At 47.9% G+C, this 27515-nt stretch overlaps 1 protein-coding gene across 2 annotated transcripts; it reads left to right on the top strand.

The window, feature by feature from the left end:
- The first annotated feature begins 1246 nt into the window (after positions 1-1246).
- Positions 1247-27145, top strand: LOC135809244 (protein kinase C and casein kinase substrate in neurons protein 2-like). Of its 2 annotated transcripts, XM_065322541.1 has the most exons (18): positions 1247-1717; positions 3651-3736; positions 11890-11970; positions 12560-12622; positions 13036-13117; positions 13326-13388; positions 13900-14035; positions 14146-14225; positions 14980-15078; positions 16619-16738; positions 17786-17894; positions 18259-18317; positions 18748-18876; positions 19168-19399; positions 20659-20724; positions 22052-22144; positions 24674-24712; positions 26053-27145. In XM_065322541.1, the coding sequence occupies exons 1-18, from the start codon at positions 1694-1696 to the stop codon at positions 26238-26240; spliced, it is 1749 nt and encodes a 582-aa protein (XP_065178613.1). In that variant the 5' UTR covers positions 1247-1693; the 3' UTR covers positions 26241-27145. The 2 variants fall into 2 exon arrangements, with proteins under 2 accessions (XP_065178613.1, XP_065178614.1); XM_065322542.1 differs by lacking the exons at positions 1247-1717; positions 3651-3736 and adding an exon at positions 10966-11650.
- The last annotated feature ends 370 nt before the right edge of the window (positions 27146-27515 follow it).

Here is a 27515-nt window from a genome sequence, read left to right as displayed (position 1 = left end):
TGACTACACTGACTAGTGTTGCTATTCGTGAGGTTGACTGTATGCTCATCAGTGTGTGTGCTATGGGTGGTGTGTATGTGTGTGTGTACGCGTGCAAAATCACATACTGTAAAAGCCATTATTCTAACAAGGCGCATATATAACGATTTCCCAAAATTGACTAGTTTACGTGTACCAAAGGTAACGATTCTCACTCATTCTCAACGCTCAATAGGACAGTATGTGTATCGATTTCTGTATAACGATTTCTATTTTAACGACAGATTTCTCCTCGCTAACTCGTTAGAGTTAGCACTTTGTTATAATAATTATGGCTTTTATAGTACAGCTCCACATGAAGGGTGATGATTGATACTACGGTAGACCGTCTGCAGCAGGGAGTCGTGTAGTGAGGTTATTTGAAGACTTTCACAATGCAGAGAGATTGCTGATACTTGTGAAAGTTTTCAGTAGAATCTACTCCTTCAAGGCGTGTGTGGTCTGCAGAGTGCCGGATCCCATGGAAGTCAAACTGCATTGTCACTTCCCATTATGTCTGTGATTTATAAGTAAAGAAAAAGGACCAAGGATAGGAACTACAAGTACAAGTTATGCTATACTTAGTAACAGTTACTATTAATTAATCATTAGCTCTCCATCCCGGCGACTACCAGTAAAAAGTAGAGGTTCTACTCTCGATGTTTATCTACACTACAGTCAGCAGACGGTAGATCTACAAAAAGTAGACTAAAGTTAGTTTGCACATCCGCGTTACCATACCACAGGATGTTGATACTGATAGCAGGGAGTATTGTACTACTCCCTGGTTGATAGGTAGCTAGCTACACATTTCAGAGTAGATCTACTCCCTTACCTAGTACCTGCTAGTATTAGTAATAGTAGTATTTGGCATGTCTTGCCGTGTTATGTGGCACTACACACACTCCGGCCGAGTCTCTCTCTCTCTCTCAGACTATCAGTACCAGGGAGTAGTAAAATACAATTTTACTACTCCCTGATCAGTAGATCTACCAAGCAACTGCAAAACTAAAAGACAAGTGGACGTGCTATGCACTGCACTGGCGCCATATAGGGCATGGCCACATGCACACCGCAAAGAACACGCGGCTTTGTGAAGCTGTGCGTAGCATGCCGTAGCTTTAAAAGTAGGCAGAGCTAGAGTACTACGAATGCGTAGATCTGCAGATCAGTCTACCACAGTCTGACAGTACCAGTCTAGTACTATGCTGAATGCATGTGAGGAAATAGGGTATAGTACTACGACCAGTTGACGGTGACTTTGTTCCGAGATGAAATTGAGAAGACGACCTCAGCACGTCTTCGCGGCATATCCTGTAGGTCTGTTTGCAATGCCATGAAAGACTGTTGCCGCCCGTGGAACCTGACTCTATGAGTTTCAAACTTTGTTGGGGTTTGTGTTGGCCAGTGGTTCACTGGCTGTCCCATGTAAGGAAATTTTAATTTTACTTGAAGCTGTGCATGTGGCTATCATAATCAAGGCTGCTGAGGATTTCTTGAGCTGCCCTTGTAGCTGTAGTGACCATCTTAGATGTAAGCTCCTTTGCTGCTGAAATCTTGGTTTCGTCTGGCATCATTTCAGTAAGCCTAGTCTCGCTGGCCGATGCTACAACCGTCGGACGTATTTCCAATTTGAGCTATATTGGTCAAGAATTGCACAAGTCAGCTCGGCACCATGAGTTTCACCGAATCGTTCTGGGTAAGTGTGTGAACAGTATAGGCGTGTAGGTGTATTGCTAATGCTAGGGTGCAGGAAATCTTGAATTCTTTGAGCTGCCTCTCCTCTAGACTAAAATAATGTCAAGTGCAATTTCAGTGAAACTTCAGACAGTTCAGTATACTACATTGTAGGTACGTAGTTCCCAGGGTCATACATATCTGTACTTTATAGCGGAGGTACATGTACTAGATCCTAGACTCATCAAAAATAAGTCTTTATCATAGCCCATGCTCCCTCAAACGTATGAATGTTATAGCACATAGTTTAGTGTACCCAGAGTATGTTATACCGAAGTGTTGTTAGTCCCATGGCGGCACTACTATTGGGTTGCTTTTAGAAGCTGCACGCACAGTTCAACTTGTCACTGTGCATGTTATGTAGTAGCGCGTGATGGTGCTGGAATAGCCACCGTTTGTCAGTACACCTCCAGGTATTGTGCTGGCCAGCGATATCCAGACTTGGGAACAGCACAGCGCCGAGCATGTGATGCTGATTGCCTTGCTTGTGTTCACGATGCACATGAAGAGTTGTAGCTTGGTACCTGAGCAAGTACCACATTTCATTTGCTGAATCTGTCTTCAGCACTTCCACGGCATCCATTGGAGTGCCCATAGTGGTACACCAGGCTCAATGTCTGATGACCGGGAGTGCATGCAATTGTGAAAGCTGCATTCCTGCACTCTCAGTCAAAGATATCCGATTCAGCGCCCTGAAGACTACTGGATCTGAAGTGTTGATTTCATCTCGCAGCTCCCCTTCAGAGGCATGTTGTAATATTAATACTCAACGGTGCCTGAAACTTGTGAAAGGTTCCTGGTGCTGCTCAGGCGTCACTATACCATACAAAATGTAAATGTCCCTGCCGAAACTGTACCTTCTCCATATACAATTTCCTCGCTGTAACGTAATCTGGTATAGCATAAGTTTCGCCTTCAACACACTTTTCGCCTGGTCCCATGTGCATGGATACCTCAGCATTACCACACTGTATACCGGTAAGTACAAACCAGGACCAGCAGCTAGTGACCACCAGTGAAGTACACGGTATAACCTACTGACCAGGCTATGCGTCTTGCGTACGCTTCCTGCGTCTGTAGTTGATGCTTGGGAACAGCTGTGCAGGCCATGAGGCATCCATGATGATGCTGGCGTACATTGTGTGGGGCGGCCCATGTTTCATGTCACCAGTATGTGTCCTGTGACATCCTTACCTGATGTCAAGCACTTGCTCTGTCACGCTCCGTGGCACTGATCCAGTCACCATCTGTTTAACCTGGGAATAAGCAGGCAGTGTTGAAGGAGGTGTTGTGTGATGGCATGATGTGTACCGACTGCCATGCTTCTTATTCTAGTCTATGTTTGCTTCTATTAATTTTCGTGTATTTGTGCGATTTAAAGCTAGTCCACTGCTCTGATACAGGTTGTACCATGTCAGTACCAATTTGCACTTATGCAGACGTGTACAGCACCACACATTTGCCATGCATTGATAGAGCTATTGAGCGTGGTCTGTACTTTTTTTGAATAGTGAGGGCTATCCTCGTGGCTGGCCTCTTCAAGGAAAGATAGTAAATGGGTCTATAATTGTGGCAAAGCGTATACTATAAGATTTAGCGTGCTGTAGTTGCCACATCTACATCATTCTATTGTCTGAAAATGGTGGTCAGTCAACCCACATCCTTTTTCACACACTTTCTTCGGATATTTAAAATGATCATAACACCGTGGACCTGATTTGAGCCTTCCTCGTTATCCTCTAGAAGCAAAAAAGGGCTGCTTCTGCGATCAAAAGTACAATATGCGTCAGTGGTACCTTTGCTTTGCCTCTCGCGCGTGAATGACGTGTTTCTGGTTTTAATTAAGGCTAAGTTTGTGGCTGTTGTTTGTGTGGTTCTATGCATCACCTGTACAGCAAGCCAATGGCTATCAGGAGCTGAGGAAATGTATGAAAATGTCAGAGGAGTTTTGCAAGGATGTGTCGTCCTTGCTAACTGAAAGGTGGGTCAATTCAATCATCGCGTTCATCACTAAATATAGTGGAATGACTCCGTGCCAATTCAACAGAAGTTGACGCCCTTAGTAAAATGCGTTATTCTCTGATGGTACATGTAGTAGGATACTGTAAAGCCGGAAAGTTTAACGACCAAGAAGTTTAACATTTTTTGTAATTTTGGGCGTATTAACGTGCAGAAAGTTTAACAATATTTGTACAACGGAAAGAACATGCATCGATGTATGCGCATCTTTACACAGACATCTCAAACCGGGTTCACGATAACGTTTCTTCAACTAACGAAAAAAATCGGTCGTTAAAACGTTAGACTTTGTGACTCGTTCGACTTTCCGGTTTTACAATATAAAAAGAGAAAGCAGCTACAACCATTACTTTAAATCAGTCCCTTCACCACTCCACAGTATGCTCTTAGCCGATCCACTCCACTTGCGCATCACCACTATGGCGAGGACAATTCCTTTGATATTGCGTACCCTCCAGACAGCTGGTACGCTCCAACAGAGCTCATCAGTGGAGGTAGTTTCTTGTGCTGCATGGCACGTCCCAGCAGTGCGTAACATCACGTGACGAACCCGTACACATTATTTGGACCCTGTTCAACTCTCTTGTGGTCGCTTTGCACTGTTTGCCAACATAACCTTTTGAACTAAGTCACGTGATGTGAAGTTCTTGAAAAATGGCCAAAAGTGGGTCACGAGTTGGCAGAATGACGAAAAGTGAGTCATGTGCACCGTACAAATTGTATATTAGCAATGACAGCTTCAAAAACGCCAGATTTGGACCAAATTTGGGAGAGAAACGTTGATATTTTGCTCGGTTTTGCTGGCAATTTCTTTTTCAGGAGTTTTCGATATTTTGCTCAAAGAATGCTAGCAAATTTGGTCTGACCCGCAGCACTGGGATAGAGGGTGTGCAGGCAGTTGCACACTCTTGGGGGTTATGTACTCTTGCCTTTACTAAAATTAGCACCTCGGTTTACTAGGGCTTGTCACACTTCTATGCAGAAAGCACCCAATTGCACCAGTTTTTTCCCTATAGCGTCACTCATACAGTAGTGGCAAAACACCGGTACTGATTTTTGAGTTTGATGTTTAGCAGGCTCCACAGCTTCTGAGCGCTATTTTAACGCAGTACAGCCTACACAGTACGCACTATGCATTATGTGTAGGGTTTACGCGAACAGCCGTGATTTGCAATACATTTTGGTAAAAGGGGTACTCACCAAACCTGGAAACCTTACCTGTGACCACAGGCGTATCTTAGCGTTTTTTTCACGACAGCCTCAATGTTATATTGACGCACAGGTGAGAGTACCGTACAACATAGCCCAACCGGTCTTTGTTCAGGGTGTCAATTATGTTAACTGGTTTGAGGGAAAGAGACAAACGGACAGTTAACTGTCAATTATGTCAAGTTACTGTATGGACCTTGTTGTCCTGAAGACTGAACTGCTGTTACATACTAGAGAGACCGAATATAAGGTAAATAGGTGCGAGGTACATATTGTGACATAACTAACACCAGGGTACTAAAGGTGACACCTACATAGTATCTACTACCACATTACTCCAATGCTTTAGTAAAAAGCTAGCAACCGAATGAAATGGGCAACGCAATATATTAATAAAACAACCGAGTAAATCAATTTCGAATGATCATATATCTTGCTGAATCGAATGATTAACCCAACACTTTAGCAACAAGAAGTTGAAAAGAATGATCAACCCAAACACTCTAGCAACGAGAGGATATTACTGCTGTCTATTCTTGCTCATAACTTTGATAGAATGAATGCTGCTATTGTCACTACTCCGGCTACTAAGGATGCCATGCTATTATAGTAAAATTGTTTCAATCGTATCCCAGCCGCTCCACAGGCATGCTCACTCTGCTAGAACGTCGAGGCAGCTGTGGCTGGTTGTTGTCGGCTCGGGCTTCTTCTTCCGTTGTGCCTGCAGCATCTTTGTCAGACCCAGGGCTACGGCTCCGCTCGGTGGTCGCCTCAGTTGCTGATGGCGGGATAGTCTCCCTGACTTGCCGGCGGTTTCTTATGGCCATGCGCACACCGTCTTCCACCACCACTTGACGGCCTTCCTGTCGTACGACACACCATTCCTTGGCCGGTTGACTATATCCGTCTTGCAGTACCACTTTACTGCCTGGCTCGAGAGCAGGGAGCTCCCGCACGCCTCTCTTCTGATCGTGTTGATGGGCCATTCGCATTTTTTGGTCAATTTGCTTCTCCCGGTTGATGATTTGACCGTTAGCTAGATTCGGCAATCGTCCTCGAAGGGCCCGTCCAAAGAATGCTTCTCCTGGTGATGTCCCAATCATCCGATTCACGGATGTACGAATGCCGAATAGCGCTTGCTGGAGTCGCTGTCTCAGAGGTAGTGATGAAGGCATCCCACTCAAGCGCCTGCGCACGACGCCATGGAATCTCTCCACCATTCCGTTGGAGCATGGATACCGCGGGCTCGACTTGATATGCTTGACTCCTGCTTTCCGGAGAAAAGTTTCTGTTTCGTCCGACACCAGCTGTGGCCCATTGTCGCTAACTAGCTCCACCGGTAGACCATGTCTTGCGAATACTTCCGACAATGCTTGTATTATGACTCTCGACGTGGTGCTGGATAGCAAGAGCAACTCGGGATATCGGGATCCGTAGTCGATGACCGACAAGAAGTGATGATCCTCGATCTCCACGAGGTCCACCGCCACCCGATACCAGACTGGTAGGATTTCTGACGGTTGGAGGGGTTGTGGAGGATTCCGCTGCCTCTTCCAGCATGTCGAGCATGTCCTAGCGAATTCTGAGGCATCTTTGCTCATGGACGGCCACCATACACTTTGTCGCAACGTGTCCAGAAACGTGTCGAGTCCTGGATGGCCTTCGTGTGCGATACGGAGGACTTGGTCATACAAGGTACCGGGTATGACGATGCGATTGTTATGCATGACGATGTCATCAACCACTGACAACGAGTCCCTTATTCGAAAGTATACCTCGTCGCTGCCGTCGCATGTATTCCACTTGCCTTGTAACACTCTGTTCCTGACTCGACTTAGCTGACCATCAGTGTCTGTGGCTAGCCGGACATCTTCGCAAGAGATTGGAGCTTCCCCCAGGATTAAGCCAACATACTCCTTCATTGACCTGGCCTCTGCCGGACTGGCTTCAACTGCTTGGGAGGGGGCTCTCGATAGCGCGTCAGTACAAATCATTGACGTTCCTGGCCTTCTTTACGATTGCCACCAGAGGCTTGTGGTCAGTGAATACGATCACTTGTCGCCCCAGTACGAATTGGCGGAATTTTACCAAGCCGAAAACCACAGCCAGCATCTCTCTCTCGAGCTGCGAATACCGTGTCTCGGGATCCTTGAGAGCTCTGCTAGCGCATGACACGGGTTGAAAGCGGCCATGATTGTCCTTCTGCCACAGTATAGCTCCCAGGCCACATGGAGATGCATCCACACTAATGGCCGTCTCCCTGGTTGGCGTGACGTCGAAGAACGACAGACGTAACAATCTAGACGCGGCCTCCTCTTTGAGTGTGTTGAACTCCATCCAGAGCGAGTTGTCTGCGACGAATGGCTCGCGTTTTGCCAATGTCCTGACCGGTGCCGTTGCGTCCGCTAATCCAGGGATGAATTTTCCGAGGTATGTTAGCATACCAAGGAATCGCCGTACATCCGACTGAGATTCTGGCAGAGGCATGTCTAGGATTGCCTTCACTTTGTCTGGGTCAGGATTGACGCCCTGGGCGTTCAGTATGCTGCCAAGGTATCTAACCTCACTTTGCTTCCACTGACATTTGTCGTTGTTCAATTTCAGCTGTGCCGCTTGTAGTCGCTCTAGGACTCGCTGCAGTCGTTCATCGTGTTGCTTGATGCTGTCACCGGTGACCAGTACATCGTCTACGTACACGAAGACTCCTGGGATACCAGCGAGCAGGTCAGACATGACCCTTTGGAAGATTTCCGGGGCGCATGAGATGCCGAAGGGTAACCGCTTGAATCGGAACAAACCTTCCTCCGTCGTGAAAGTTGTGTACGGCTGTGAGCTGGATGACAGCGGGATTTGGTGGAATCCAGACTCTGCGTCCAAGACCGAGAAAATCGTTGCACCGTGGATTTGGGCTGTTATTTCCTCAGCGGTAGGCATGGCTCTCTTCTCCCGAATGATGTTTTGGTTCAACTTCCTGTAATCTATACACAAGCGAAGCTTGCCGTTAGATTTGCGGCTAGGAACTATCGGTGAGATCCATGGAGTCGCCTCTTTCACTGGTTCGATAATTCCAGCCTCCAACATTCGACTTAGTTCTGCCTTGACCTCCTCGCGGATGCTGAAAGCATGTCGTCGGCAGGCAGACGCCACAGGCACGGCGTTTGGGTCCACGGCGATGTCTACCGGCCGCATAGTCACTGTGTTGATGTCGGCAATGTCTACCGGCGGCATAGTCACTGTGTTGATGTCGGGCTCATCAACGGTGACAGTGACCAATTGTAACTGCTGAATGACGTCCTGTCCGAAGAGGGGACATTTCCCGGGTGAGACCACAAAGCACCGACAAGCTATCGATCTGCCATTTGCTTCAAACGTTGCGGTCGCCGTACCAAGTGTGTGGACTTCCTGGCCACCGTATCCACGGAGTCGTCTGTCCGGTAATTCCTCTGGCTGGACGACCGTGCAGGGCATTATTGTCCGTGTGGCACCCGTGTCTAACAGACCGTGTACTATCTTACCATCAACCCGCACATCGACCCAATAGCGGGGATCATGAGCTGCGCGTAGCGTTGCCGCAGGCTCCATGGTATAAGCCTCTTCGAATTCGTCTTCGACCACCAATGTATCTTCCTCTATTTTATTGCTGAGTCTGTCTTTCCGGAGGCAGACCTGAGGAAAGTGGCCCACTATCCCACAGTGCCGGCATCTAGTCCGGCCTGCCGGGCAAAAGGATCTTCCCGGGGTATGTTCTCCCCCACAATACTTGCACGCTCCTTTCCGCCTTTTATGTCGAGGAGGTTGTGCCGAGGCTCCTGCCACTTTCCTGGACTCCTCTCCTGACATGACTCCGTTTACCATTGATGTCGATGATGATGATAGCGGCTGCGGAGTCGGTGCTACTGGCTGCTCGTACAGTAGCGAGTCCAGTATAGATGCTTCCATTCCTACTGCCTTTGCCGATGCCGCAGTTAGCGTCAGATCTGCGGTCGCTAGGAGTTCTCGTCTTATAGCTGATGACTGCAGTCCTTCAATGAACTGGTCTCTGATGACTCCATTCACGATTGTGTCCACATCGGTGCTGTCGAAGCTGCATTGTTGTGCCATAGCCCGAAGGGCTGACAAATAGGCTGTCACAGTCTCCCCATTCCTCTGCTTCCGACCTCTAAACCTGTGCCGTTCTGCTGTCAGGTTGATGGAAGGCTTGAAATACTTCTCCAAGGCCGTTTTCAGAGGAGTGTACGTGTCAGGTGGGACATCCCCTTCTGCCTCAGCTGTGGTCACAACCACGCCTTTGGTGATCCGCCGGAGGTCGATTCCGCCAATATTCAGCAGCAGTTTCCTCTTCTGCGCGGCTGCGTCGATCTTCTGTAGGTCAAGGTAGGCTTCGAAGTCTTCCAACCACAAGGCGAATTCCTCAGCTTGGTTCGTGTCCTCAGAGACTTGAAAGGAACTTGGAGCTCTGCCGAGAGAACTTGCCATCTTGAGTCCTGCTTGTTCATTGCGCCAATGTTGTCCTGAAGACTGAACTGCTGTTACATACTAGAGAGACCGAATATAAGGTAAATAGGTGCGAGGTACATATTGTGACATAACTAACACCAGGGTACTAAAGGTGACACCTACATAGTATCTACTACCACAGACCTCCAGCAAATAGGACAAATGGGACATGTATCATAACCCTCCATACATCACATTCCTCTTGCGATACTAGTAGTACAAATAGCCAGTGATAGTTTCACACTCCAAGTTTTTTCACCGCCGGTATGTTTCTTACGACACACAGTACAATTGCCATCACATACTGGCACTGATTCATTCCAATCTTTTGTCTGATGGTAGGACAGAAGTTGTAAGACAGTCTCCTCCAGCTGTGCACTACTACCGACACCTTTTCTTTGGAACATGTAACGTTACGTCTATCAAATGGTTACAGTGCAACCCGCTCGCCGTCACTTTTATGTTTCCAGTGAAAAGCAGTCCCGTCGATGTGGCCAACTGTTCGCTTCATTCTGTGAACCCTTTCAAGTAATTAGTTCTTGTTGGTGAGCGGTGTATCAAGGTTGCTGCCTTGCTGTGGAGGATCTGTATCGTCTCCGGAGAATAGAGCAGTAGGAACTAGCAGCTTTACTCCTGGCGACAGCACTTCACGGTGCTTGTCTTCTCTCCAGATCATGAAAGAAATACCCGAATGAGGGTGTCCTGCTCAAGCTGCTGGCCATCTTGTCAAGATAATAATAGACCCATCATCTACTCTCCCAGACCAGGCTTGTTCCGGTGGGTTTAGTTTACCAATACCCAGAGTGAGGGTGAGCATTCCGAGGGGACGCTGTTCAGAAGATCCCGAGGTCTGAACCAACGACTATATGTCACATGCATGGTTGTGCTGTACTGCTACGCATCGGCTTCTAGTATGCTTGCATTCATGGTAGCATTGACTGCAGACCTGAGCGGTCACGTGCATGTTTCTGTCTCGCGAGTTCCCGGATGCATGCACCGGAGCTTGCGCCGCTCTGTGCTGCGCTGCTTTTGTTTAGTTCCTGGTTGTTGGATTTTAGTAGTGTTTTAGACTAGTTGGTGTAAACAGTTGCTTTTCGGAGTTCATGTAGAAAGTTCAAGGTTATTGTTTCTTCGAATCGCTTTCCGTTGTGCACGAATGTGGAATGTGTCACTGTGTGAGTGTGCGTTCCCTTTAGTGAGCTTTTCTTAGTAACAGACGCCATCAAGATGCCTGGGGGCAATCGACCTACACAGTGTGCATATGCCCAATAAAATGTTTTCATTTTGCTTCTCCTGTCCAGCCACTATATCCAACGGTCTACATCTGATGTTAAACGTGTTCACTCAGCGTCCATTGATACAGGTTGCCTAGCTGCTTACATGTGCATATACACTTCTCCAGCTCCATACCGATTGTACTGATGACTTGCGGCATGAGCACTTGACGGGCGAGAAGCGGAGGTAGCTGCGCCTGTGTGCGTCGTGATTGCCGCACATAATGGCTTCACATATGCAAATAGGATCAGGTGAACACCTTTGTTGATGAGTTTACTTGGAACTGCAGTGTACCAAGTACCACAGGCCATGGCCGCCCATGATCTTCTCCAGCTCCACACTGATTGTACTGTTGACTTGAGACAGGAACATCTACCTGAGAAGAAGCGACTTTCCCTCCCTTGCTGTTTAAGGCTACGAATGCTCTTCGCGAGCTCCACACCGATTGTACTAGCGACTTGAGACATGAGCACAAGTACCACTGGCCATTGCTGCACATGATCTTCTTCAGCTCCACACTGATTGTACTAGCGACTTGAGCTAAGAACATCTACCTGAGGAGAAGCGACTACGAATGCTCTTCGCCAGCTCCACACCGATTGTACTAGTGACTTGAGACATGAGCACAAGTGCCACTGGCCATGGCTGCACATTATCTTCTCCAGCTCCACACTGATTGTACTGTTGACTGAAGACATGAAAACCTGCATTGGGAGAAGTGACTGTTTACTGTTTACGACTGTGGATGTTCTTTGCCAGCTCCATACTGATTGTCCTGGCGTCTGAAGAAATGAACACTTGACAGAGGAACTGCCACAGCACTGAGCACTAGCATGCCGAGACTGTACTCTACAACAGCAGCAGCATGTCTGGCGTTGGAACTACAACTTGTCAAGTATGCATTTGCTGCTTGTACCCTTGCCTTCCTTTGCCAGTCCTGTGCTGCAGGCGTAGCTGTACAGTACTACAGTCACCGTTATGATGATGCTCACATGATCATCATCATGCAATGCTCTGCGCAGTGCACCACCCCACCCTTGTGTAGGGACTGCTGCCATTGCAATGTGCCACTGTTGCCTGTTGCCTGATGCACAGTGTGTGATGATACCTGACTGTGTTGATGTTCACCTGCAGGGCTGATGTGGAGGCTCAGTACCAGAAGAAACTGCAGAGTTTGGCCACCAAGGCATCCAAGGTTGCGGTAAAGTCAGTTGGGTAAGTTTCTCAGACTTCAGTTATGACACCCATGGGGATTGCTCCTCTGGACAAAATAGAATGAGATTCGCTAAACACAGTATGACACATGTGTTTCCCACATGGGAAGAGTCAGGCCAGGATATGATCCTTTTGGCCCGGTACTACTGGCGCTTACCCCTTCCGCCGCACAGGCTTGGGGTTAACGTTTGGCATTTACACAGGTTACGTCATTCCACAATATGTATTCGTACCTGGTCAATACTTCCCACTGTCCATTGCGGTGTGCCGTGGTTGCCTCAAAGTCGTTTTGCTGGATAGTCACAGCCTGTTCTGTGCGCAAGAGTAACTACTGTATTTTCCGGAGTATATTTTAAAACACTCGTAGTTCACCCAAACAAAGTCGGCTTAAACAACGACGATGATCAAACGAACCAGGAAATGCAGCGTAGATGTCTGTTTTCGTGACAAAAATCTGGGTGCGGCTCGTACTCCAGTGCGGCGTATACTCCGGAAAACACGGTAGATTCTTGTCGCAGGTGTCAGTCTAGACTAGAGTCTGTGTTTGAGATCTGCTTGCTGCCATGTCCGATGTTGTGTTTGAGTGCAGCTCTCTTCAGTCATCGTGGAACTGCATCATGTCCTGTTTGAACTCTGAAGCCGAGTATCACAAGTAAGTCTGAAGAGCATGCCCGGTACCGGTATGCCGCCCGTACTCTGCCATGATGTTCTACTGCCGTTCATCGTTTCTTGCTGCAATCTAGCCATGGACCGTTCTCAGAATGTGCCTGGTGGGTCAAAACTTGCAAATTCACTAGTTTGCTGTACGAAAGATGTGCCCTGCGATTGCCATTTGAAACAGAAGGGTGAGTGCAGGAGAAAAGAAGCGGGAATTCTATCTAGCATGACAGTGCTTGAGGCCTAATTTTGTGGAGAAAATGAGGTAGAGTTGGCTATTTACCACGGCCCTGCTTTACAAATCACAGGTGAAGCAGCCGTTCTTTGCGCTTTTCTGAATCTGCTTCCTGCCGGGGTTCGTAGAAAATGTTGAAAACAAAATGTTGAATGTTCTTGATTCTATTGCAGAGGACTTGCTGAAACTCTTTCCAACCAGATATCTAAACCATTGAAGGCTCATGGCGAAGAAATGTACAAAGAAAGGAAGAACGTAAGTTCAATTTGAATGAGTGCCAATGTATGGTGCCATGCTGATGCTTGGCAACCACCAGTGTGTAGTGTGCATGTGCTGTCGATGGATCTGCCTTCAGTGTGCTACTGGCACCCTTCCCTTGCCAGGAGCTTCTGATGGTCATGCACTGAAGGTTTTGAGTCGATGACATTCACGGCAATTTCTGTGCCTTTTTAATTCTTTCCAGGGTGAAGCTAATGTTGAACGTGCACTCAAGGCTTTCAATGAGCGCCGGTCGAAGGAGACATCTGTAAGTCGGCCGTGATCCACTTGACTCCCTACATGCCAAGTCCGGATAATCCACGTTATTGCTGAACTTACTGGCAGGCTGCGTTGTACTGCCCACTGCACGCTTGTTACCTGAGAGGGGCGGATGGGCTGGTGAACAAACATGTTTTTTTGTGTGCTAAGTTATTGGAGATGTTCCAAGTCTAGTATGGCCGCTGGTAGTAGGGCAGTGCGATTGCTAAAGATACCGTATGACCCAATCCGACCATGTGCTTTACCAGATCCTTTTCTCTGGGCCCACCTTCATGCATGCTTGGTTGCTGTTGTTGAATGATTTTTTCAATCATAAAAACGTTCGGATACATGTTCCGGCGTAAAGTAGCACGAGAGCATCGCACATTGATTCACAGTCGGTGAAAGTGGAATTGCATTGCTGACATTGTACATACATAACTATGTGCAATGGGAGGCTCATTGGGTAGTGTCCATCACTCTGCTTCTGTCAATTTTGTTATAATGTTGTTTTTTTCCAGTCCCGTAACGCTGCCTACAACCGTTGCAAGGAGGTGGAAACCATGACCGAGATGGTGGAGGCAACGAAATCGGACAAGGAAGCATTCAAGATCGGCAAGGCACTGAAGAAAGCAGAAGAGCTGGCAAAGAAAGTCGGTGAGATATCGTGCTGCTGTGTTCGTGATTTGTGTCTATTATCAGCATTGACTCAACTGCATGGGCTGTGTGTGTGCGTGCGTGTGTGTGTACGTGTTTGTCATATCCAGATAAAGAATACCGACGCGACTGCATCGAAAGTGAAAATCTCCGTCTGGCGTGGGAGCATAACATGTTCAGTTTCTGTGAGGTAAGTTGAGCTGTTGCATGTCATGCACATTGTGCACATGTACAGTCGTTGTCTAAGAAATTTGACCTGCCAGTCTAAAGTTGCTCCGCGTTTCCATTTCAATGCCGCCATGCACAGTCCAAAAACCCATCATAGGGCCGCATGAGCAGCCTTGGCGCGGTTGCTTCGGCCCACGGGCCGGATTTCTTTACTACTGTATATGTAGACAGGATAGCAACCTTTTTGTTTTTTAAACAGTAGTGCCTGATTCTCGCCACAACCTACGAAGTTCCCATACATCCTAGGCAGCATTTGAATTTTGCTGCTCGTGGGAAACTCAGCAAAACCCATCTTCTCCCTTCTATTCAGTTCAAAGGAGCATTTCACATGATTCCAGAAAATGAAAAGTTCGGATAATCGGCACTCTACTGTATACAGTCGTCCCTCTTTAATCCAGCACTTTATTAACCAGCACCCTCGATAAACCAACACAATTTTCAGTAGCCCAAATGTCCCCTTCATGCATATTGCAGCAGTAAATCAGACTTGTTAATCCAGCACCCTCCCTAATCCAGCAGATATTCCGTGGCACAAATGGTGCCAGATTATAGAGGGACCACTGTACCCCCATCCATGCAAGAAAGAAGCCACTGTTTGGTAGGAAAGAGCCTCATCCGACCACCCAATAGTCGTCTTTTGTAACGTGCATGTGCACATTGCACACTGGCCTGTAGCCTGTAGCCTGTCCCCTTCGTCTTGTTTTCTATCTGTCTAGCGAATGGAGAACGTTGCTCAAACTCAGACCGCCTTTTGCCGTGATGTATTTGGCCAGTATTGCTCGTCTGTTGAGGACAAGATTCCAGTTCTGCAACAGGTACAGTCTGATATACCGGCATCCACTACTAGTACATTCCGTGTTGTGCTGCCATCTCACCTTTCATTTTCAGAGTGGTGTGCGGGTGGGTGGTGACGTGTGTGGCATGTGGATGGGTGGTGGCGTGTGTGGTATATGGATGGGTGGTGGCGTGTGGGTGGGTGGGCGTGTGATGTATGTGGGTATGGTGTGGTTTGTGGATTTGTGGTGTGTGCGGGTGGGTGTGTGGGTGGATGGGTGGAGTGTGTGGGTAAGTGTGTGGGTGGTGGGTGGGTGCATGGGTGGTGATGTGTGGGTGGTGATGTGTGGGTGGTGATGTGTGGGTGGTGATGTGTGGGTGGTGTATGTGTTATGGCAAGAGTACATACCCCCCCCCCCCAGAGTGTGCAACTCGACTATGGGTGCTGTCCCGACAGAATTTCAAGTTGACGTCATTTTGATGATGCAATGCGCACTGTACACGGATTATCAGACGAATCCGGAACCTGTGGTTGACCGAAGCCGATCGATCCTGTACAAATTATTGCAAAGAAAAACGTGTGATGCGTTGACACCCGTACACATGTTGTAAATCACTGGTGCAAGGAGCATCGCATCATAAATAATGACGTCAACTTGAAATTCTGTCGGGACAGCAGGGTATGTGGGAGTTGCACACTCTGGGGGGTTATGTACTCTTGGTTATGGGTATAGATCGGTAGATTGGCTTCTTTTCATTATTGTTTTCTCTTCCAGTCACATGCTCTCATCAATAATGCTTACTCCCAGGATGGGATTATAATTTATGCAAGTACTTCGAAGTATTACAGAATTATGTGCAGTCATAGTCATAGCTGTGCTATGTAGTAATGTGTATACTGAAGTACTTCAAAGTACTTGACAGAAACTGCGGTAGTGGCCAGTGAAATTAATCTGACCTACATTCAAGTCTGGGGACTGGCATGTCAACCATGTGGACTTGGAACGCATAATTTTCTTGTGCTCGCAACTAATTGCGTAATGCAACGTTTGTGAAACTGGGAACATCCCAAGTTGTAGCATACCCAACCACCACAAGTGGCTGATTGGCAGTGATTGCAAGTCTAAGCTTGGCTCAACTTTAGCAACGCGCGATTAGGACCTTCTTTGCTGCAAATGTTGTGCATTATAGGTTCAAGAGCTGCTCGTAGATTTGTAAAACTTGTACACTGTACTCAGCTACGCGAATGCCAAGAAGCCGCACACCTCTGCATTGTGCATTGATTCCAATCAAGGCGACGTCGCTTCACTGACTTCTTCTGTGAATGGTACTAGTATATGGTGACTTCACATCGCTCTCTTGGGTTTCACAAGGTGTGCATCGAATCACACATGCACATAGCAGAAAAAGCCTTCTGTGAATCTCTCTTTAAACGCTGGACATCATCCCCAACTTCGGGATCCGATTTCATTGACCCCCCCCCCCCCAACAGTGCGATATTGGGAAACTGTCAGTCAGTAGCTGTGCCTAATCTTGTGCTTGGCTCCCGTAATGCTCCCAATGTTTGTTGTCTGTGTATAGAGTGTGGAGCAGATGAGGATGAGTCTGAACGCTATTGATGAAGTGGAAGACATCAAGCTCTGCTGTTCATTGAAAGGCACTGGTAGCAACACCGCTGAACACGTTCTGTACCATTGCTTTGTAAGTTGCCCTCAAGATGGCTGCGCGCGCTGCTGTGCATCAATACAATTGTGAAGAAGCGTTGATCATCCCTCTATTTGGTTGCGGTGTTAAACCGACGCACACACACACAGACACACAAACACACACACACACACTGTGCTGTGCGGAACTGTGACGGAATGGACTTCCTGGTAATAGGTCTAGAGACCTTTTCATATATTCCACCATTCTCGTCTAAAACTGTTACGTGACCATGTATTCTGTGTCTGCAAGTTACTTTATCTGTGATTGTCTTTTGAGTATATTACTGTACCATTTAGGCTAGTCCGGCTACCACTAGTAAGCACGCTCCTCTCACAGGAACACATGCCAGTGAAGGCGTTCCACTGGATGTTGACATAGCACAATCCAGCATGGCGAATCTGACCTGTCATATTGTCTGGGTCCCAGCACTGACGACCAATGGCGTGCACAGTTCACATGTCACTTTTGCTCCAATATAAACAGGATCCGCACTGAGGCAGGCCGCAAAACTTTGAATACTACCCTACTTTGCCAGCTCTCGCCGCTAATGATTTTCCGTGTGATTTTGGTGCACATTGCACTGGTTCACATGAGCAAAATGCGTCGAGAGAGGTTGCAAGGGGCACTCCTGGCTGCATTCCAGGCACATACGTGGTACCAGAAACACGTGAACCAATCCTTGTTGCAATGATCCAGGGATTGGCAGAGGGAATACAGCAACAGCAGCCTCGATGCATATAGCAAACCTCCCTCCACAACGTCGAGTCTGCATTGCTGTGGAAGAGAGAGAGAGAGAGAGAGAGAGAGAGAGAGAGAGAGAGAGAGAGAGAGAGAGGGAGGGAGAGGGGGGGGGGGAGATGGATACTGCATCTGATATTTCTGTACAACTCAGTGAGTAGCTGCGCGACCTTTTGCTAATGTATTGTCCTTAACCTTGCCTTGTCTCTGTCATTTGCTGTTTTTCTCCTGCCCCTCCCACTAAACACACATGCACGGACACACACACACACACACACACACACGTACGCCTTTGTCATGCAGGCGGAAGATGAATCCGTTCAAATAAATGAAGAGAGACGCATCCAAAGTCTGAGGGAGCGATGTGCATTCTTCTTCCAGGAGTGCCGCAAGAACGAGGAGTACAGGGATGGTAAGCGTGCCGCTTAGAATTTAGTTTGTATGGACGGTGTGTGCTGATCCTTTTCTATCCTGTTGCTACTGTACGCAGTACGCAGGGTTGCAATGGGTACCGAGTATGACTATGATAAGAAACGGAAAGAGAGAAAGAGGTCAAGTTTGGAGTTGTCGGCAATTGCCAAAATTACTCCTTTGTAATTATGATATGTAGAGTTATTTCAAATCCTATGTCCATCTATTGTCCAGTCTGACTGACACCTACTGCTAGGGCGCATGAACAAGGCAGCACTGGGGCTATTAGATGCCAGGGTGCATGAACAAGGCAGCACTGGTGCTATTAGATGACCACGCCTGCGTGTGTGTTTTTATTTGCTTAGGCCTTGTGTCGCCTAGCGGTATTGGAACGCCAGAAGCGGATTTGGAGCAGCAAGCCAAGGTATGCAGTCGTTTCATTGTCTTGTACTGGATTCATGGCCGATTGCAGGGGATTGTGTGCATGACAGTGTAAATGTTCTCACGGTGTAAAGTAACATTACGGTATTTACACCATTAAATTCGTGTGGATTATCTGCTCACTGCCATGCTGTGTCAATGCAACTAGAGTGCGTACACCGTGGATCCACAGGTATTTAACTGGTCTTCCGCAGGATCACCTAGCCTTTGGAAACACCATTGGACATCACTTTACTGCACTCTCCTCCCCGCCACTTCTATTTTCGCAAATGCTTCTGTTGTTCACACAAACCCAGGTCTGTCTACCACTTTATTCTGACCAATCCCCATTGCAAGCTGACCCTGCCTGTCGTGTGCACTTGCTGTTTCCATACTGTTGCCCTGTCGTGCCTTTTCGTGATTGTTTCGAACAGATCAATTCCAGTGTGGACCACGTGCAGGCCTGTCTCTACAAGCTGCGGAAATCCCTGGCCGTGTACGACGGTAGTTCATGTCCAAGTTATCCGCTCAGTAACCAAATAGAAACTCGACCGGCTGCAAAGGTATAGTGTAGCCCCGGGACGTTTACTCACGAGGTTCTCCGTTGCTGCAGATTTTAATCTAACTCTCCTGTATTATGATAACCGTTGAAACGGAAATCCCATGTAGAACACAGACCTGCACTCGTAGAAATATCAAACACTTATTTCTTACATGCAATGAATTTACTGCGATCATCTCTTTCTCTCTCTTTCACACATGCACACGAACACACACACACACACTCTCTCTCTCTCTCTCTCTCTCTCTCTCTCTCTCTCTCTCTGTGGCTTCTTGTATGGCGCTGTGTTCAGGGCCAGGTTCCAGTAACTGTGATGAATATCCCACTAACGAATGGAATCGGCAGAGAGGCCAGTCCAGGAGTCCAAGATCTGCACTTTGATATTGGTAACATTCCGCTGTCTCCAACTCAATCAATACACGACCGTAACTCCGTGAGCTCCTGCTCGTCGCAAACTTCCACCACCAAGTCCAGGCGACGGATCAATTTCTCTACAAAGAAGAAGAAAGACACACTGACAGTCGGTGGGTAGCCTATTATGTACATTAGACGGTGTATTGTGTATGTGTGTTTGTTGAAGTACACTTTCACTCAGTGAAACCCCACCCAGAGTGTATATTTGGCGCCTCAGCTAGCACGCCCTTGATGTCTCGGAAGTGGCACGAATGCGGCTGGACGTACACATGTACAAATACAATGATGGGATTGGAACTAATCCAGGGTGCCAGCTTTGCACTTTGGGTCGCAGGCGCATGCCCCGTATGGGTTCCTGGGTGCCCGGAACCCCCCCCCCCTTTTTCCGCTCAAAATGCAGGATTTTGCTTCATTTTTTGAAATTTTTCCAAGGTGGCCCCCCAGAACCCCCCCCCCCCCTTGAAGGGCACCGGCGCACGCGCCTGGGTCGGATTTCACCGAGCCCAACTGTACATGTCAGCGTACAATGTGCTCCTGAGAATCCTCCCGGGAGAGGCCAGTTCAGCTGCGACGTTTGATGCTAGGCAGGGCTAACAGTGGTATGTAGGTCTGCGAATCTAGAACGGACATGGCTACTTGCAGGGTCCATTGTTCGTATGTTTTCCCTTGAAAAACAAGCCAGCCAGGTCCATTTTGCACTGCTCACCAAGCATAAGAGCACAGTGCTCCTGTTGGCTTGGGTCCTCAAGTTCAGAACAAATGGTCACCTTCAACTTTCAGCAAATGCTCCAAAGTAAAAAAATACCCCGCTGACCATTGCCCAACAGCAAGTAACTTCTGGATGTCACGTGACACCAGTTGACAATGGAATGTCAAGCAGCAATCTGGAGATGTACAACACAATGAGTAGACTGACAGCAGCGATGCCCCACAACCAGCCAGCACCAGCGGCAATGATGTTGGCAGCCTCATCATACTCCGTACCTGTTATTTGAAAACATCTACTATTCAAGACACAAATACACCAGGACATTGTGCAGTTCTCTCAACTACAGTCAACTTCGCGTATAACGACACTCGGCGGGGCATCAAAAAAGTGTCCTTATTCGCGAAGTGTCCTTATACCCGAAGTCTCATTATGTGTATTACAGTTGGATGGGACTTCGCTCTGGGCATGGAAATTCTGTCGTTATTCGCGAATTGTCGTTATATCCGCAGTCGTTATTAGCGAAGTTGACTGTACTCGTTTTCTTACCCACCCGGTCTTATTTCAAGTAAACTGGTGAAATCCACTCTCATCATTTGTCCTGATTATGTGATACGACATCACATTGTGTTTTTTGCTTTCTTACTGAATGTCATCCGACAGATTCAGCAAGGGGTACCTCTGTCAGCATGGCCAACGTCAGGAGAGCTTCCAGCGTTGATGTTTATGGTGAGGCTGCTGCTGGCTACATGTTTGTGTGTGCTATTTCAAAAAGTGTTTGATTTGGCTGTTTGCGTGAGCCTTTTACGCTCTGCTACCTTTTGATATGACACATTATGAGGAGGAAGGGTCCAACCCATAGCCAGAGTCGACTACAAATTGCAGAATGCAGTGTATGCATGCTATTAACCCGACTGCTGCCTGGACGATAAGTGCTGCGAATAGTGATCACGCACCCTGGCCTGAGTAGCTCACTTGGCTAAGTTAGCCCACCTGGGCCACGTTATGTTGCCAGTACATGTACCACCCCAGTCACAGAGCACAAGTTGGTTGAATTTGGCCGTCAGGAGGCCAGCGCAAGGTATCCGGGGCGTGGGTCTGATTCCAGCGAGGGGCAATGTGGTACCCCGCAGCACAAGGGTAGCGTGATACCCTACGCAAACGTGCGCGCTGCATGAGTAGCGTGATACTCGCCTAGCGCTTTTGCTGTTGCCTAGCAATGCGTTTCTGTCTTTCCCGGGCCCCCCAATACATGTTGGGTGGCCCTGCGCATGACTGCACGTTGTCATAGCAACCTTTGAAATCTCAAGCCGGTTACCAACAAGCTAGGAATCAGACCAAGCCGCCGAATGCCCCCGCCGGCCACCGGCGCTTCATTGCAATGGAATTTTGTCAAGAATAGTGAGCAAGGACAGATCAAATTATGCGAATACATATACATATAGCTTGGAGTACCATCATGCTGAGTGACACTCATTGTGAGACATAAGAGAGTGTAGAGCGATAATAAATTTCAGGAGGCGGGGGTGGGAGGGAGAAATTGCAAAACAGTTAGATGCATGCAGCAGCACAGCTAGCAAGAGAAAGAAGCCGTGAATGGGTTTGTTCCTATTCTTGATGGCTATGGCCATCCGTTGGCCCAACGGTATTCGTGTGAGTACGGCGTTTGTTCGTGCTGCCAGCTCGCGCCCGGCGTTTGTTTGTGCTGCCAGCTCGGGCCCCGGTGCGCGAGTGAAACCGAACTTTGAAAAGGCTTTCGCTCTTTAATGCTATTGACTGTCTTTCATACAATACCTATTGATGTCTAGAGACATGCTGTCTAGCCTTCCCCTGGTACGCATTACACAGGACTTTGTTGAAGTTCATACCGTGAACTGCCAAAGGGAAATGTTTGAATGGTGCTGGGGCGGGTGCGACATTACAGTGTCCTTGCAGCCGGCCTAATCGCGTTGTCGCCACAACCGATTTTGTCCTGCACTTTCCTAGTCTGAATACAAGGTGGCTGTAAGGCAGTAATGGGACACTGAGATCTTTGTTGTTCCACTTCTGCTTCCAGAGACGCCAACGGCACCAACGGCACAAGCATCAGCAACAGCGCCAACATCACCAACAGAGAACCATCCGAATTTCCATGAAGAAGATATAGATGGTGGGTTATTTGGATGCTCTCTCTCTCTCTCTCTCTCACTCTCTCACTCTCTCTCTCTCTCTCTCTCTCTCTCTCTCTCTCTCTCTCACCCCTCTTAATTAACTCACTTACTCACTCACTCAATTTATAAGTATATCTTTGCTTTCTTGGCTTGTAGAAAGTCAATCTAGTGCACGTAGTGTGTGTGTGTAAGACATGATGTGATCATGCAAGCGAATAGAATACCAGTACCGTAAAAGTCCGTAAATAAGTACGTATTTACTTTTGAATTTAGTGGCCACACCCGTACTAACTTTCGGGCGGGTACTGACTTTCGGGCACGAACTAACTTTCGGACCTGACTTGTGTGTAGTGGAGAAGTCATTTTCATGTTGATGTACATGCTACGTGCTGCATGTGCGCATCGTACCGGTACTTATTTCGGGCAGTATGTTTATCGGGCTTGACTTGACTTCAACAGACAGAGCCAAAAGAATGAAGGGGGTATTTCTTTCGGGCAGGTACTTATTTACGGACTTTTACGGTATCATGGTGGCCTAAGCAGATGATCATTAGTGTTATCAAGTTGTCAGTCCATATGCACTGGTGATGCCGGCCACTCACATTCACTCATATTCACCCTCATTCAGTGCAAAACGTAAAGAATTCCATGCGACATTGCAGGATTTGAACAGCTTGAACCGGTTTTAGTAGCGAATAGACACCCTTAGCAAACAACGCTATTATTTACGGTACTCGTACCTTGATCACCCAAATAGCGTTGAAGCTGCAGCGTATAAACGTTATGGGGGCTGATTTATCGTTGTGACCAACGGTACGTGTTTTGGCCAAATATTCCATAGTCTGTACGCATTTCACCTTGTATCGCGTATATGGTGACAAAAATGGTTGTACCGCGCGAAATCAAAGCTATTCTCGTGGCAACAGCGTACTAAAAATAGCGTGCATCTTGCTAAAGGTCGAACCCAAATCACGGTATTTTCCCCCTTACGATAATACCGTTACAACATACAATGGTTTGCTAAGGGTAGGGATATCAGCGAACGCACTGCCAGCCCATCTGCGCAGGCCAGCCTGGCCCATCTACGCGCGGCCGACAAGAAAACTCATGAACACTTTCATTTTTTTGCAAAATAAATCGTGCGAAGAAGATGCACGGAATGGCTGAAAACTAGGCTGAGGAATAGTAGCATCCAGAGACTCTCAAACAAATTCATGGTCCATCGCTTCTGACAATGGCAGCGAAGACATCAGGGAGCTGATTGCAGCAACTCTCTACCAAGCGCGATGCTGGTTACTCACCAGGGCAGGGCGCTTCCATCGCGCAAGAAATGGCCGCGAGCTAGAAATGGAAGTCCGATTTTGGAACGATCCAACCAGGGAAATTCCTTGAAAATTGGCCTGAACACCTCTCATACTGGTGTTTCACGATGTGCAAACTTTCAGAGAAATCGACCGGGGAGAACGTGGTGAGTTCGTGGGTCCTCGAGTATCGCGTATGATTTGAATGGTCGCGGGGACAGAAGAACAGTAATTTTACGACTCCCAGCGGTGCAAACAGACCGCGGCCATGTTTTCTCTGTCGGCCGCGATCACGTTCAAAAAATCGATGACGCAATGCATGCGCAGAGGCCTGCGCAGTGCGTTCGCTGACATCCCTACTAAGGGTGTCTAATGCATCCACTTTACTGCTCGTGTCATCCTCAGGTATGTGCTTGATCATCATGTACGATATCATGTACAATGTACAGTCGTATGTGTAGGAGGACTGTATGCATGCTATGTAAGCGAGAGGTGTGCACTTTGTACATGTGCAATGTTTGTACACGCACACCATGGTGGGCTGCCAGTATGTACAGTTGGGTTCAATGAAATCAAACGTTGTGAATGAAAGATAACACCCTGTGGCAGGGGCAGTTCACAGCTCGGTGTTTGCAGGGCTAGGGTCGCATTTCACTGGCCAGCTGACCTGTATGCTGCTTGATGTTGATGGCAAATGCTCACTATTGCCTCTTTAGTCTTTACGGCCTTTACCGTAAAAGCCCGTGTATAAGCCCCGGGCGTATAGAATAGCAGCCTCGATTTCCTGGGCGTATACAAGGGCACGGGCGTATACTTGGAATAGGGATAGCAGTAAGTATTGGGTATCAGTACCTGTATATGTACTGGTGTTGCCGGCATACCTGGGCGTATACATGGGCATGGGCGCTATTTTGAAACAAAAGTGTTGACTTCCCCCTGACAGGGCGTGTACACGGAGGGTGGGCGTAATTCCGAGTGGGCGTATACAGGGGCTTTTACGGTATGCCATAATAACACGTGCCACTCGTGTTGCTTCACAGCAGTACATTATGAATTGGTTTGGTCAAACTTTGGTGTTGTGATCTCCATAGCTAGGTGTGACACTGGTTGTTGCCTGGTTATTGCTGTACATGTTGGTGATCTCCATAGCTAGGTGTGACACTGGTTGCCTGGTTAATATTGCTGTACATGTTGGTGCCGCTGCCGCCATCTTGTCTCCCTGTGCAGATCAAAGTGAGTTTGATGATGATCCGTCGGACACTTACGGTAAGTCCAGTACTGGAATGTCACATCACATGATCTAGCCGAGGTACATGTACACGTACACGTATATTGTCACAGAGTCTGCGTGCATAGCCGCTGTAGAGAGTCATCATTTTAGTCCAGTTCTGCCAGGGTGGAATACAGTACACGCGTTTCTCTGCTCTTCTTCTGGACATTAACTGTGATGGTGTAGGCTGTGAAGCCGGTGATGTCAGCTTGCCACTGTGTCACATTTATTATGTAGGGCCAAGAGGCGCTAACCAACAGTGCTGGTATGGAACTGTGATTGTCGGCCAACAAGTGGCACACTGCCTGCCTTAATTATGTAGCCTGCCTGCATCACCCCTGTACTCATGTACACGGTATTCGAAACCCGTCATCACTCATACTAGGTCACCCGGTTTTCTTTGGCTTGATTTCTTTTTTTCGAATCTTGGCACAGTCAGCTTGCACTCCAGCTCTGAGCGACCGTTAGCTTCAAACCACAGCGAAAGTGTAGTCTTTGATTTTCCGCACTGAGCGGTTGAAGATGCATGCTGTAGTGAAGGCGGTGTGCCCAAAGGAAAACGGAAGAGACCACAGTTGTATATTCTTGATTATGGTCTTCTGGGAGTGTTGGCATGCGGTACAGGTGAGTAGCAGTGTGTGTACCGCGGCTCTGTGCCTATCACTACCACTGTTGTAGATCTACTCTTGTACACACTGTGTAGGGCTACAGTCAAAACTTGATAAGACGTACTGCCCACAAGGGAACTCAGAAAAAGTACTTCCTAGCCAAAGTACTTACTACAACCGCGCTGCAATCAAGTGTGCCAATGTTTGGTCAGCTGCAAAAAGTACTTGCTAGCGATAGTGTGTCTTACACCCTGTGCATACTTAAGCTGTGTTCACAATTGGCGCGCGTTTGTGCTTATTTTGCTGGTTTATGGGCGTACGGAAACGCACCGAAATGGAAATCCCAAAATGTTGTATCTTTCTGCGCGTATCAGGCGCGTACCGGCGTACATGCCAGTCACTTTGACTGGTGGGGTCAACGAATTAGTCTCGAAGGCATCGCACGCCCTAAATACGACTCGAATTGCTGTTTTTGTGAAAGCCTGAGCGCCCAATTGGGCACGCATGAACCGCAAACGTACCGCGTCCACGCCGGCTTTGACTGCATCCGTGTGCTGCGGCTTCCTGCAATGTGTAATGCTGTTTCTGTGTGTGTGTGTGTGTGTGTGTGTGTGTGTGTGTGTGTATGTGTGTGTGTGTGTGTGTGTGTGTGTGTGTGTGTGTGTGTGTGCATGCGTGCATGCGTGTGTGTCGCACCATTCTCTTCATCCTCCCTATCATCCTACTAGCACGTCCGTTAGAGGGTTGTGAGCAATGTCGAGCACTGTATGACTTTGATGCCACTGAAGATGCAGAACTTACTATTCATGAAGGCGACATCATTGACATCACTTCGCAGCCTGGCGAGGGCTGGTGGGAAGGCAGACTGAATGGCAAGATTGGCTGCTTTCCTGAATCCTATGTGGAAATGATTTGAGCAGGTTGGGAATGTGTGTGTGTACACGTGTGTGTGTGTGTGCGTGTGTGCACGTGTGTGCATGCGTGTGTGTGTGTGTGTGTGTGTGTGTTCCTGGATGAGTACCAGTGATGATTGCCTTTGCGAACACTTGTGTGTGCCCATGCATGGCTGTGTGTTCTAAACGTTCCTGTGGCTGACGTTTTCCCCAGTGCTTCCTTCTCCAGGGCCGAGTTGCAGCACGGCAAGATTGCTTGATCCTGCCATGAATCTCTTTTACTTAGTTTCTTTTCCATGCCAGTTATCGTATTTATCACTTTTGATGTACTGGTTTGTAAAACTGCAGCTCCTGTTATGCCCTGCAAGTGCTGAGCTTGTGCAAGCTCAGTGCTTCCGTCAACTTAATTTAGTTTCCCCTTGGCTCGCCCGCCGTAGATTTGCGTATAGCTGTGCTCCGCCTACACATTATTTTTCAACAGTGCTGCAACTGCAACCCGGTGTCGCACGCTCTACTGCAACTCTTTGCCTTTCGGGTCGGTTACTTTGCGCTGGCAGTGGCTTTCTGGGGGAGTATATAGTGTGCAGTGATGTGCCGATACTGGCAACTGCAGGTCTTCTTTTCTTTCTTTTCTATGTGTGCAGTAATAGCATCTACGACTCCAACCTTTAACCTTTTGAGTTTTTACCTCTTGATTGTTAACCCCTTTTACAGACCACAGAAATTCCGAATCTTTTCAGATTATCTATCATGCTGTCACCAAATCAGAGGCCCCATCCCCCCCCCCCCCCCTAGGATGCTTTGTTAAGTCATAATTATCATCCACTACCTTTTGTCATGCTGCTTGCTGTATATATTCAAGCCTCCTTGCTATGCTTCGGTTGCTGTGACAATCCCTTGATTGACTTGTGCCACAAGTACACCACCACCATGCTCGCTCTGATGTTGATACCGTCAAGAGTTCATAACCCCCCAGAGTGTGCAACGCCCATCCAGCTCTGCATAGGGTTTTGGTCGAGCTGAATCGGATCTTCTGATGTCATGCATACACTCCACACCACCGCAAGCCCGGTCTGGAGGCAGGGCACCGTTGTTTTTGGTCCGAGTGTACCCGCGACTCTCCGGGTTCCCCTCAGATGCGTACGGTATTATGACGCAAAGATCCGATTACGCTCGACCAAGACCCTATGCACAGCTGGATCAGATGTTGCACACTCTGGGGGGTTATGTACTCTTGATACCGTGTTACTATTGACATTATTTTTGATTTCCCCTTTTCTATTTTGACACCGGGGCCT

The sequence above is a fragment of the Sycon ciliatum genome, chromosome 2 (assembly GCF_964019385.1).
Source record: "Sycon ciliatum chromosome 2, ocSycCili1.1, whole genome shotgun sequence".
Lineage (NCBI taxonomy): Eukaryota > Metazoa > Porifera > Calcarea > Leucosolenida > Sycettidae > Sycon > Sycon ciliatum.
Note: the sequence above shows the minus strand (reverse complement) of the source record. Positions and strands in the feature narration are given on the sequence as shown.